A 12,149-nucleotide genomic window follows, 5' to 3' on the forward strand; every position below is an offset into this window, starting at 1 on the left:
GCCCGCCCTCGGCGCGGTGCGTCCCCGTGAGAGGGCGGCGTGCTGCCGCCCGGCAGTCGGCAAAGCCGGGAGCCGCTGCCTGAGCCGAGGGGCAAGCTCGGGGAGGTTCGTGACGCCCCCGGTCCTGGGTGGGCTCAGTCCGTCTTTGTTGATCTCTGGTTATTTCGAGGTAATTTGTCCCACAAATAATCTTTGAGCTGTGCCCATGTAAGCCCGTGTCAGGTCCCTCTAAAGGCGGAGTCATTACAACAGCAAAAGATAAAATCGCACGAGTGTGTCAAACTTGTATTTAAGGACTGTGTCGTGCAGCTGTTTCTGCCGGCACAGAGCATTCTCGGTGCCCCTCGGTATTGGTGTGAGAAACTCCTGTAAGGAAAGAAGCGTAGATGCGGCCTAAAACAAAGCCACGGGTTTTCACGGGGCTCTCGGGTGAAACACCGCGGAAGTGCAACGCAGTCATAAGGGCTAATGGCTTTCTGTAGTGTGGTTGTCAAAATAAGATGGGGAGAGAAACTTTCTGAAATACAGCAGTCCAATGCAGTTATAAGAATACAAATCCTGTTATTAGGAGATTGATCGATGTGAGGTTTAAAAATCTCATCTTAACTGGACAGAAGTGCGTCAACAATAGGACCTAATATTAAAAGTTGCTGCTTGGTGTTTAGATCGGGAAGCCTGCGTGGTTGTGAAATACTGTATTCTAATCACTGCTAAGCTTAAAAATGCAACTTATTTAAAAGGGAGGCTTATTTAACCGCTTTCAATGTCTAATTGCAGTTGTCTTTGTGTTCCAGGCATAGTACCACCCATTTTGTATTAATCAAGAAACCTGTCAATATGAGCTGGGCCATAGAGGAATGGAAAGAAGGCCTCTCCCCCAGAGTCCTTCAGAAGATTCATGAGCTGGAAAGTCAAGTAGACAAGCTTAAAAAGGAGCGTCAGCAAAGACAATTCCAGTTAGAGTCTCTGGAGGCAGCTTTGCAAAAACAGAAACAGAAGGTAACATAGGTACTGCGGTCATTTCCCTAAAATGCTGTTCTCCATGCCAAACACAATTACAGAGCTTTATTATCAGGCTGTTGTTAGGGAGTGGGTTAGTGGTTTGTTTCTTCCCGCTGACTGACCAGAAAGATAGCCTAGAAATATAAATAGCTTCTCTTCATCTTACTTCATACCCATCATATATTCTCACTTCTGTGTGGTTCTCATTGACTGTTAATAGATTTCCTGCCTTCTATCCATGTTTGGCATGATTGTCCATCTCCAGCTCTTTATGTTTACTTTGAGGCTTTCCTGCATCTCTTTATGATTAGGAAAAGAAATTACTTTATTATTATGCCTGATAAAAAAAAAATCTCGATAATGACTAGGCCTGTTATATAAAACACCTGCACAGCTGATAGCCTCTTGCTGTTTCACCTTGCCTGCAGATACCTATCATCTTTTACTTAGTTTTTGTAATTCTCTTTTTTTTTTTTTTTTTTTTTTTTTTTTTTTTTCAATGCCTCAATTTACTCTACCCTGTCAGCCCTCTAGCCAGGAAACTAGAGACCCTCTTGGTCAGGGTTCTGCCATGCTTCAGATCAGAAGTGACCCATCTGGCTGCATTTTGTTTTGTAATGTTTGAATAGCAGCTCAGAGGCAATTTACAAAGGTTGCCTTTTATTCCCTTTAGGCTGCTTTCTAGCAAAACTTAAGCCAGTAGTTGTCTTTGAGTTTCTTCCTGTGAGTTTCCAGGTACTTATTTTGACCATCCAGAGGAACTGCTCTGCTCCCCAAACAAAAGGTGCTTTAAAACTCGTGGAAGCAGTAGCTAATACTCACTATTTTTCAGTCAAAAGAATAACATTGTGCAAAGATTTAGCCTGACTGTAACCTGCCCCTCAGAAGCTGGAAAGGAGGAGAAGGATGTCTCTGCTGCCAGGTTCTATTTCCAATTTCAAAGCTGTGACTTTTGATAATCATTGTGCATTCTTTGTTTAGTGAGTCAAGGTATTCTGGTTGCTAAAGTTGACAGGCTGGAAAGAGAAGCAAGATGATCAGTGAAGAATGTGGACTAGTGGGGATTACTAGTATTTAAGGATTGATGACTTTTTTTACGTGCTTGTGTCTAAATAAATAGAAATTGTTAATGTCACTGCGTTGAGGTTTAGGAAATGTGGTTTTATTCACACCCAAGAATATATAAACAATGTGTATATCTGAAGTTTTCAGTGTTATCAGGATTTTGAAATGCTAGGAAGCAAACAACAGTATGTAAACTTTATGTTATTAAAATAATAATAATTGCACAGAAGTGTAGAGAGGACTTGAGACACTTTTTGAAATGGTCTATATTCCAACTAGGTTGAAAATGAAAAAAACGAAGCTGCAACACTAAAAAGAGAGAACCAGAGCTTGATGGAATTGTGTGATAATCTTGAGAAAGCAAAGCAGAAAATTTCACATGATCTTCAAGTAAAAGAATCTCAAGTCAACATTCAGTCAGGGCAGCTGAATTCCAGTAAGAAAGACATCGAAAGACTAGAACAAGAACTGAAAAGGTGAGGACTTGCTGTATGTCTCTGTTTTCTCATGTTTTGATTATTTGATGTGTCCTTCATGGTCTTCTAGATTTTCTTCATCTCATACTTCATTCAGATTTTGTGACCAAAATTTCAAAAACATCGTCCTGTTTTTAAGTACACACATGCGTATACAGACTTCTACATATATCTGTGTGTCACTCGAAGCAGTTAGCACCTATACTTCCTGTTTAATTTGGAGGAATTCTGCAGTGTCATGTGAAAAGGGAGCCATTTATTCCGTGCTTTTTAAACAAAACAAACAAACAGGAAAAAAAACTAACACAAGAGAGTCACTTGGCAAAAATAACATGGAAAGAGCTTGGAGTTGCAAGGAAAATACATGGACAATTCAGTCTGTAAGATAAAGTCTACCAATAAAATATGACCACTGGAAGTATTGGAGTGGAAGAGGAAGCTGCCAAAAGCAATAGTGCTGTGACTGAATCACTGAATCCGGTTGCTTTGCTAAAGAAGTCCTGATTTCGTAACACCTCAACTTGTAAATGCTGTTATTACTGAGACAGTATGTGTGTACTGTCTGTAGGGGTGGAATGCAATTTATACAATAAAATAATCTTCTGTAAGTAATGCAGACGCATCTAAAATCCTTCATCTGAGGGTGCTACACAAATGGAACAGTTGCCCATAGCAACTGTGAATGTTGTCATCTGTTGAACTTGCTCTCATGCTAGAGGCACCCTCTGTTCTTAAATAGAAGTATTTCTGAAACTGTCTGTTTTCAATAAGGCTCAGTATCCTGCCTATTTAATAAACTGTTGTGCTATTAGTACTAGTAATGTGGATTAGTGTCACAGAGTGGGGCAAGTCTGTGATATCAGGTTTCCTAATGGTTTGGTTTGGTGGTGGGGTGGTTTTTTTCATGACCTGAAGTGTGTCTGCTTCCTTTAACTTTTGGATGATATGCCTTGTACATGTCCTAATAAGAAGCAAATAGAGGAAGTGGTGTTGGTCTTTCTGGTTTTTTTCCCTTTGTCTGTCAGTGTCCTCCCCCGCCCTTGGGAAAACTAAAGGTAGTTGAAGTATTCAACTCACTGCTGAGAGATTTTAAATTTGAACAAACCAATTTATGGCATATAGGAATGCCAGCTTTGTGTAAGGAGTTGCTGAGATCTGTCAAAGAAGAATCTAGTGAGATTCAGCAGGGTTGATAAAATCACACTTGTGTTTTCTGCATCTGCTGTCAAATGTTGGGCCAGAGATGTTGCAGGCTAAGGATATGTGTTCCATTTATCTGTTTCCAAAATTAAGTTCAGTCTACTGAATTCTCTCCTTCCCATTACATTATTTTGCATAGCTGTCCATTACAAAAGATCATCAGTTACTACATGTAGCTTGATCTTGGCAATCTGTTTTGGTTTTGTATTTGGTTCTGTTTTGTTTTATGCTGATACTGATCGTTTACCACTTCATAGCAACGGACGATCCACTGGGAGAGTTCTTGCTGTTGTGCTATAAAAGGGAGGGGGAAACGGAAAGGCAATTTGTGGAGTCACTAACGTGATGGGCTGCAGCCTGGAACCATTGTCTCACCGACCTGTGCTTGCTGGCAGGATGGAAGTTGCTGTATAACCTCCAAACTAGTTACCTGGTTTCATTGGATGAGCTTGTAACTCTTCATGCTCACAAAAGTCATTGGAATGGGTAGTCTGCTGTGGTGTCTGGGGTAGCAGTGTAAATGGTACACATGAAAAATACATTGTTGTGTGGAGGGTATTCCCTTCCATTTTCATGAGGTTTGCATAGGTTTTTTCAAAGTGCACAGTAACAGAACATAGAATAAAAGTAATGTTTTCTACTGTAAAGATGCTTACTGAAGAGTGAGAGGTTCATGTTATCAGTGTTTACAGTGATTTGGGTGTGTTTAGCTGGACAGTGAGATCTTAAGCAGTTCTAACTGATTTTTCATCTACTTTGGGTTTGGTTTTGTCTCTTAGCTTTGACTCCTATGTAACTGATTAAGTATATTGAAACTCCAAATAAAATATTCTTCATATTTCTGTGTTATAGTACCCGAAAATTTTCAGTGGATGTATCTTCACTTGATCTTTGAACTAAGTTCTTAGAATCATATCACTTATTTGTGTACTTCAGGCTCTTAAAAATACATAATGAACCTTTTGGTTTCCATTACTAATTTCTGCTGTTGCTTCTTTCCTAAACAGATACAAATGTGAGCTTGAGAGAAGTCGGCAAACATTGACTGCGGGAGACTTATCATTCAGTGGCACTCCACAGAAAAGTTTTACCGCTCCTTTAACACCAGTTCAAAGTCAAAATGGTAAATGATTTTTTCATCTAGCACAGAGAGTTAACTGTCAGTTTTCTTGGAAGGCAGAGGACTAGTTTGAACATTACACTAGTATTGAGTTGCCTAGTCCCTACTATGTAGCTTCTTATGAGAGTGTCTACTTTATAGCACTGTAGGTTCCAAGTTTAAAAGTGCAGATTGATCACTTATTGCAAATATTACATCTTATCAGCACTATGTTGGTGGACATGGAACAGTAATAGGAATATCCATCAACAGACAGCAGCAATTTTTTGAATGCCCATTCCTAGTGTCAGGTCTTCCCATCATGTTATGAAGGGCAAATTTCTTCTTTCATGTGCCACGGGTACTTTAACTAAAGTTTCATCAACAGTTATAGGTGTTATTTATTTAGAAAATTATTGTTCATACTATTGTGTATGATAATCTGCACAATTTATGCACTGTATCAATTTCAAAGCATCACTTCTATTTTCAAATTAGTGACATCAAATAGAATTAAAATATTTGAAGGAACTGGAAAATCAAAAGGAAGTTTCCTTAACTAGAGAACTCTTCTGTAGGCAGACACCCTTATGCTGTCTATCCTGAAAAACTTTGATGGGTTCAATATTACACATGCTATTTCCCTCTTTCTTTGCTGTGAACAAACGTTCTGTAAGTTTGGCATCTCAATCTTACTCCAACAGGAAATCTGAGATACTTTCTTGCACTCTTGTTCATTTTAATTTCTTTATGCATAACTGAAAAAGGGTGCAGTAGTGGCAGTGTCAAGCACTCCACGAAGTGAGGCACTCCTGAAATGTGAATTAGATTAAAATGACGTAAATAACTGTATTTAAAATGGTATTGCTGGGGAGGTTTTTTCCTTTGAAAATTGGAGTCTTAAATTCTTCAAGAACATAGAATATTTCAAGTTGGAAGGGACCCATAAGGATCATCGAGTCCAACTCCCTGTAGAATTACCTAAAACTAAATCATATGACTAAGAGCATCATCCAGACGCAACCTGAACTCTGGCAGGCTTGGTGCTGTGACCACTTCTCTGGGGAGCCTTTTCCAGTGATCGACCACCCTTTTGGTGAAGAACCTTTTCCTAAAGTCCAGTCTGAACCTTTCCTGATGCAGCTTTGTCCAATTTCCTTGTGTCTTACTCCTGATCATGAGAGAGGAGATCAGCACCTCCCCCTCTGCTGCCCCCCCCCACCCTTGAGGAAGTTGTAGGCTGAGATGAGGTCACCCCTCAGCCTTCTCCATGCTGAACAAACCAAATGACCTCAGCTGCTCCTCATAAATCTTGCCCTCAAGACATTTCACAATCTTGGTTGCCCTCCTCTGGATACACCCTAATAGTTTGATGTCCTTATATTGAGGTGCCCAAAACTGCACACAGCACCTGAGGTGGGGCTGCACCAGTGCAGCGTAGAGTGGGACAATTCCCTCCCTCAACTGCTTCCTAGAATGCTACAAAGCGTTCTAGTTCTAGAATTTCCCGAGAGAGTTGTAGAATTATTATACAAATTCAACAGAAGGGAAGCAGGAAGCAAGAATTTTGTTTTGGACTCATATGCCTCTCTTAAAATTTCAGCATAAAAATCAGAAATAAATTCTTTGTCCAATTCCTATTGCATTTGAAAGGAACTTGAGGAAAAGATCCAGACTTATTCTCTCGTCATTTTTAGTAATATTAATGCTATTGGGCTGCTGGTAGGAAAACTTAAAAAAAAAAAAAGTATATAATCTATATGTATGTGTATATATAATGCAACACATCTATGTTATATATAATTATTTTTTAAAGTGTATATATGTTATATATATATCACACATTTTTTTAGCGGGAAAAATTAAAACCATAAAATTCTGGCATTGGATCCTTACTCCTAACAGTTGTGTTTTCATTCTAATGTTAAGTTCCAGATATCCCACCAGTGTACTTTTGAGGTCCTAAATTACTGAACATATTGTATATCTGATTGGTTGTTCCTCATGATCTGACACTTCTGATAGCTGTTCGTTCTTATCATTCCTGTCATAGCAATAGGCTAGAAAAGATTACCTATGTACTAAGTTAGATTACGAAGTATTCTTCATGTCTTTGTAGATGCTAAATTTGAAGAACTAGAAGAAAAATACAAGAAAGAAGTACAAGAAAGAAAAAAGCTAGAATTAGAACTGAGAACTGTCCAGGTTAAGGTAAGTATCTCTTGAGAATGGTATGTGTGATATCTAAAAAAGTAACTACTGAGTGAACTTGGAAAATGGAGTGAAGAACTAGTGGAATGTATTCTACATCACTTAGTGTAACTTAAAAAATAAAGAATTAATCCATGTGTACTGCCATTCAGAAGTAATCTTGGAGAATCTGGAAAAGTTAGCATAATTGAATAGCAAAGGAAAGAAGGACATTAAAAATGAGAACACATCCTTCAAAAACTGGAAGTCTTGTGCAAGCAAGGACAAGAGAAAACAGTGTCAATTTTGCCAAGTTAAATATGATAGGATAATAGAATAGCCTTGAAAAGACTGAGAAATAACTCGCCTAGCAAATAAAAACTAGTATATTTTTTCAAATGTGTAAATAGTAGGAACTGTATTAGGGAATCTCTGAGGCCAGTAGATGTCTACAATGTGAAAGCCCTCAAGGGAAAAAGGGCCACTGCAGAAAAGCTGAAGTAACTTTTTATTTGGGATTTACTATTTAAAGGCTTAAAAAGTTTTCTATATCAGAGCCTTTCTTTATTGGGGTTGAATCTGTGGCACAGCCTCAAACTGAAATGTCGGATTTCTTAAAATAGATTGATAAAATGAATAGTAATAAAAAAAAAAATCACCAGACAGAGATAATATTTACCCATGAATTAATAGGGCACAGCAGCGTGGGACTACTGAATCACTAATGTGCAACTTCTTTCATTCTTCTCTCAACACTGGAAGGTGACAACGATGATGCCATTTTTTAAAAAAGCTTACAGTGCTGGTTCCTGGACATGCAGTTTAGTCAGGCCAAGTTTTTTGTCCTGGACAAATTGTTAGAAACTTAAAGCAATACATTTATTGATGCATATGTAGGTATGGTGTATGGAGAAAAGATCAACGCTTTATTTGCAAAGGGAGATCACGCTGCACATTTTCAGCAGTTTAGGGGGGGATTTAAGAACAGATCGGAGAATGTGTGAGTTGAGTGTGACTCGCTATAATGTCATGGGATATCCACAAAACACTGAAAAACTGAAATAATTTTGATTAAGGGGAGGAGTTCTTGTGAATTTAAAGGTGAAGATTGAGGGCAGTGACAGTAAATGGTCAGTTTTTACAGCTGGGGAGTGATAATCAGTGGAGCCTGAAAAGGATTAGTAGAGAGAACTGTGCTATTCAGCATATTCATTAGTGATCTGAAAAAGAGTTGAATAATCTGGTTGAAGACTACACAGTATTTTGTGACACTAAATAATTGCAATAATTAAGATGGTAAGTAAAATTCTGTGTAAAACAAAGTGAAGTAATGCACCTGGAAAACATAATCTGAACAATGCATACCCAGTACACTCAGCCTCCAAACTTAATGAAATGATTACAGGAAGCAAGTCAGTAATTATTGTGGCTAGTTCTCTGAAAACGTCAATATTGTGTTCAACAATGATGAAAAAAAAAATTGGGGGAAAAGAATTAATATTCTTTGCCCATATATAGCCAAATGGCTCTTAAATCTTGAATATTCCTTGCAAATTCTATTTATCTTATCTCCAAACAGATACGGTAGAAATGGATGGTACAAAAATGAGTGAGGATCAAGAGAAGAAACAGGGAATGGTTATTTTCCTGCTTTTCATAAGGCATAATTACAGTACCAACTCTGCAGGCTCAGAATAAAAATTATTTTATTACACTATACTGTGTTAAATGGCAGAACTTTTTGTTGCAGAGTATTGTAAAAAGGCCACAAAGATCCAAAAGAGAAAGTACATGTAAAGTATTTCAATAAAATAATTATTAATTCCCCTTAATTTCCTGGATTTAAACTTTTGTCTCAGAAACTCTGTACATATAAATGGCATATAAGGGGAATGGTTACTACATGCTTGGTTAGGGTTTTATGTTCTTTATCAACAAGTTAATTTACAGGATTGGACATGGCATTCTGGACTATATAGATTTCTGGTCTTAGCACTGCTATTCCTACATAACACCATATTCTCTGGTTGGACTGAGAAGTAACAGTGGGTATTACCTGGTTTAGGGCTTTAGTTTGGAAAAAAAAAAAATTCAAATGAGAGGCATTTGAAAATCCAGTTAAAAATACAATAGGGGCTTCACTGAGGGGATTTTCACTTAAGAAGAAAAAAACCGCCTAGTATTTTGGCTCTGCTTAATTTTTCTGTATGAAGAGGTCGAAAGGTGGTACCTGGCATATTTTATTATTGCAATTTTGGGGTATTCTGTGTAAGTTTAAATAAATCTGTTCTGACTTTACCTGGTTTTGTCCAGAAGAACTAAATGTGGGTCAGATATATTAGTCTAGACTTCTATATTTCTTGCAGCTTACTTGTGTCAGCACTTGCCTGTAGAAATGTAGGCTTTGATTTTGAAAAATATAGGAGGTAAATGATGGGATCTCTCTTGAAAAAGACAAAAATCTGGGTATGTTACTTATTGAACTACTTTTTTGGAGAACCTGGTTTGCATTTATAAGTATCAGCTTTTCTTGGATACTTGGACTAAAGTTATCGAATTTATGTAGTATAAAAATAATTATAAGAATCAGTAGTTTGCACTGGTAGATGATGTGACGTTATAAAAATGTGAAATGACCATGGCCTATTATCTGCTTATGAATAAATTAATTATTTTGTTATATGTTGGATATGGAGCTGTGTAAAGGTAGACCATTTTTTTTTTTTTTTTGGACACAGAAAATAAATCAGCCTCATCCTCAAAGCTCTTTGAGTCACAGGGAGATTGCTCGGCATCAGGCTTCCTCATCTGTGTTTTCATGGCAACAAGAAAAGACACCATCTAGAAATCAAGAAACTCCTGTACGGGGAAGTTCTACATCATCCTCTTTTCCATGGGAAAAAGAAACAAATTCTAGTATAATATCAGAGAACAATGAGTTTGACAACAGCTTTGTTGAGAATTGTAATTCGTCACTTATGATCCAGCTAAGAGCACAGAACCAAGGTATCTGATATATTTCTTTAAAACACAGAGGCGGTCTCCTATATGGTTTCATGAAAGCTGGTGTGTGGATAGAAGAGACATATTGAAATTAGTGCTTTAGGGAGGAAAAGAGAAAGATACCTGTTGTTGCCGTTGGCAGCTAGCCCAGTTAGCTGCGGGTGTGGGTATTTTCAATAATCAGCCAGTTTACAGAGATTATCCACAGGCTGCGGTATCTTTTCTATAAAGAGTGTGAAGAGTTAAAGGGAGGAATTTTGGGGTGGGTAGGGTACATCACATGAAAGGAAAATGACCTTCTCGAGTAATTCCATTGCTCATGGAACAATTCTCTTAAAACAGAGTTAAACTCTTTAGGATTTCATTACATCTCACTGTTAAATTCAATTATATTGCTTGCTTAATTTTGTATGACTATTGAGATTTATGGCTGAGCAATACCTGTGTTAAAAATTCATTGATTCATGCTTGATGCATAACTGAGTTGGTCCATAATGGATGTTACTAGAAGCACAGAATGAAGTATGATGCAAAAAGTACAATGAAAAAGCAAGGTATGATCTTGCATTGCACATATTGACATGAAGAAATGATCATTCCTGATATCTGGTTGACAGAAGAGAGCAAATAATTGGTTTGTTGTGGAGTGATGAACAGTGGGGATTGGGCTAGATGACCTCTAAAGGTCCCTTCCAACCCAAAACATTCTGTGATTTACTTAAGCCTACTACTTGGACTAGCTTTTCCACTGTTTCTCGTAGGACCATTTTAACAAGTTCCTGTACTCTCCAAACTGTTTATGCAAATACCTACATGTAAAACTTCAATCTAGGTGACATTTTCAACTTGGAAGCTGTATAAATTCAGCATCAGGAAGACAGTTTGCTTGGTGGTTTGGTTTTTTTTTTTTTTAACAAAAGAATTACTAGATGATAGTAATTCTGGATAACACTCCCTGTAGCTGGCTGATGTTTTCTACTGTAGAATTATGTTGTGATTTTGGAAGGTAAGCTCTTACTGATGTATCTTGTGACAAGATCACTTGGTTTTGCTTTATATGTATGCTGCTTTGGGACGGGAAAAAGATGCCCAATAGCTGAAAAGTCTCTTGGAAGCAGATGCTCACAGTTGCCCTAAACAGATGTTTGTAGTGGATATCTTTCCTTTTAAAAATAAAAAAAATAAAATAGATATGTCAACTGACATGTTTCTCTGTGTTTAAAAACAACAACAAAACCCCCCACCAAACAAAACCAAACCAGCAGTGGAGCAAACTGTCTTTGCCTTTGCAGCATTTGTGCCTGACCTCACATTTTGCTGTGTTCTCCTATATTACAAAGTGAAAATTATTGATTTAGAGTCAACTATCTTTCAGTCTTGATAGTTTGTGTCATTGATGTAGTAGTAGAAGAGAGTTGAAACTTTTGTTTTAGCTTGCTGAACATTTTACAGGATGTCTGCCTGGGTCAGGAACTCAGGTTGTTATCAAACATACTAAATATTTTAGAATGTGTAGACACTTGGAAATTTGAGTGCCTGAAGACATAACTTTCAAAGCATAAAGTATCCTTATTCTTTACTGTTTCTAAAATTCAGAGTTGAATTCCACTGTTAAAGACCTAGAACAACAACTGCAAGCTCAAGAAAAAGTGAAGAAATCCCATATGAATAAACATCAAGAGACTGAACTGCAGCTGGGCAGAATGAAGTTGGAATTAACAGAGAAGGATAAAGTTCTGAACAAAACCAGAGATAAACTGACTCAAATGAGAACACAATTTGATCAAGCTACCGCACAGGTAAAATGTTTCATCACACATCATCTGACTGTCCTTACAATTCATTCCCAGTATTAGTGTGTGTGTCGGTTTTCAGCCATTTTAGTAAGAACCAAGGTTCTCCGGTAAGTTTCTTGAGCATTTTGAGAGGATCAAGTTTTGAGAAGTGTATGTTAGTTGGATATGTATTACCTGTAAAAATGTAAATACTCATAAGCAGTCACCAATTTTCTGGAAGGTTCTTATACCACCTAAGAAATGTTTGTCATCCTCAGGCAAGATTGACTGGAATGTGGAAAAATATTTTCTGATCAAGTTGTATAGAGCAACAATGAC

At 37.6% G+C, this 12,149-nt stretch overlaps 1 protein-coding gene across 1 annotated transcript in view; it reads left to right on the forward strand.

Annotated features, from left to right (window-relative positions):
• The first annotated feature begins 837 nt into the window (after positions 1 to 837).
• Positions 838 to 12,149, forward strand: part of CENPF (centromere protein F) — a 41,816-nt gene continuing 30,504 nt past the window's right edge. Inside the window, exons 1-6 of the mRNA XM_009646190.2 lie at positions 838 to 999; positions 2,347 to 2,543; positions 4,751 to 4,866; positions 6,962 to 7,053; positions 9,771 to 10,038; positions 11,632 to 11,834. Coding sequence (XP_009644485.1) covers positions 838 to 999; positions 2,347 to 2,543; positions 4,751 to 4,866; positions 6,962 to 7,053; positions 9,771 to 10,038; positions 11,632 to 11,834 — 1,038 coding nt within the window. The remainder of the gene's footprint in view (positions 1,000 to 2,346; positions 2,544 to 4,750; positions 4,867 to 6,961; positions 7,054 to 9,770; positions 10,039 to 11,631; positions 11,835 to 12,149) is intronic.

The sequence above is a fragment of the Egretta garzetta genome, unplaced genomic scaffold (genome assembly GCF_000687185.1).
Source record: "Egretta garzetta isolate BGI_Z169 unplaced genomic scaffold, ASM68718v1 scaffold319, whole genome shotgun sequence".
Lineage (NCBI taxonomy): Eukaryota > Metazoa > Chordata > Aves > Pelecaniformes > Ardeidae > Egretta > Egretta garzetta.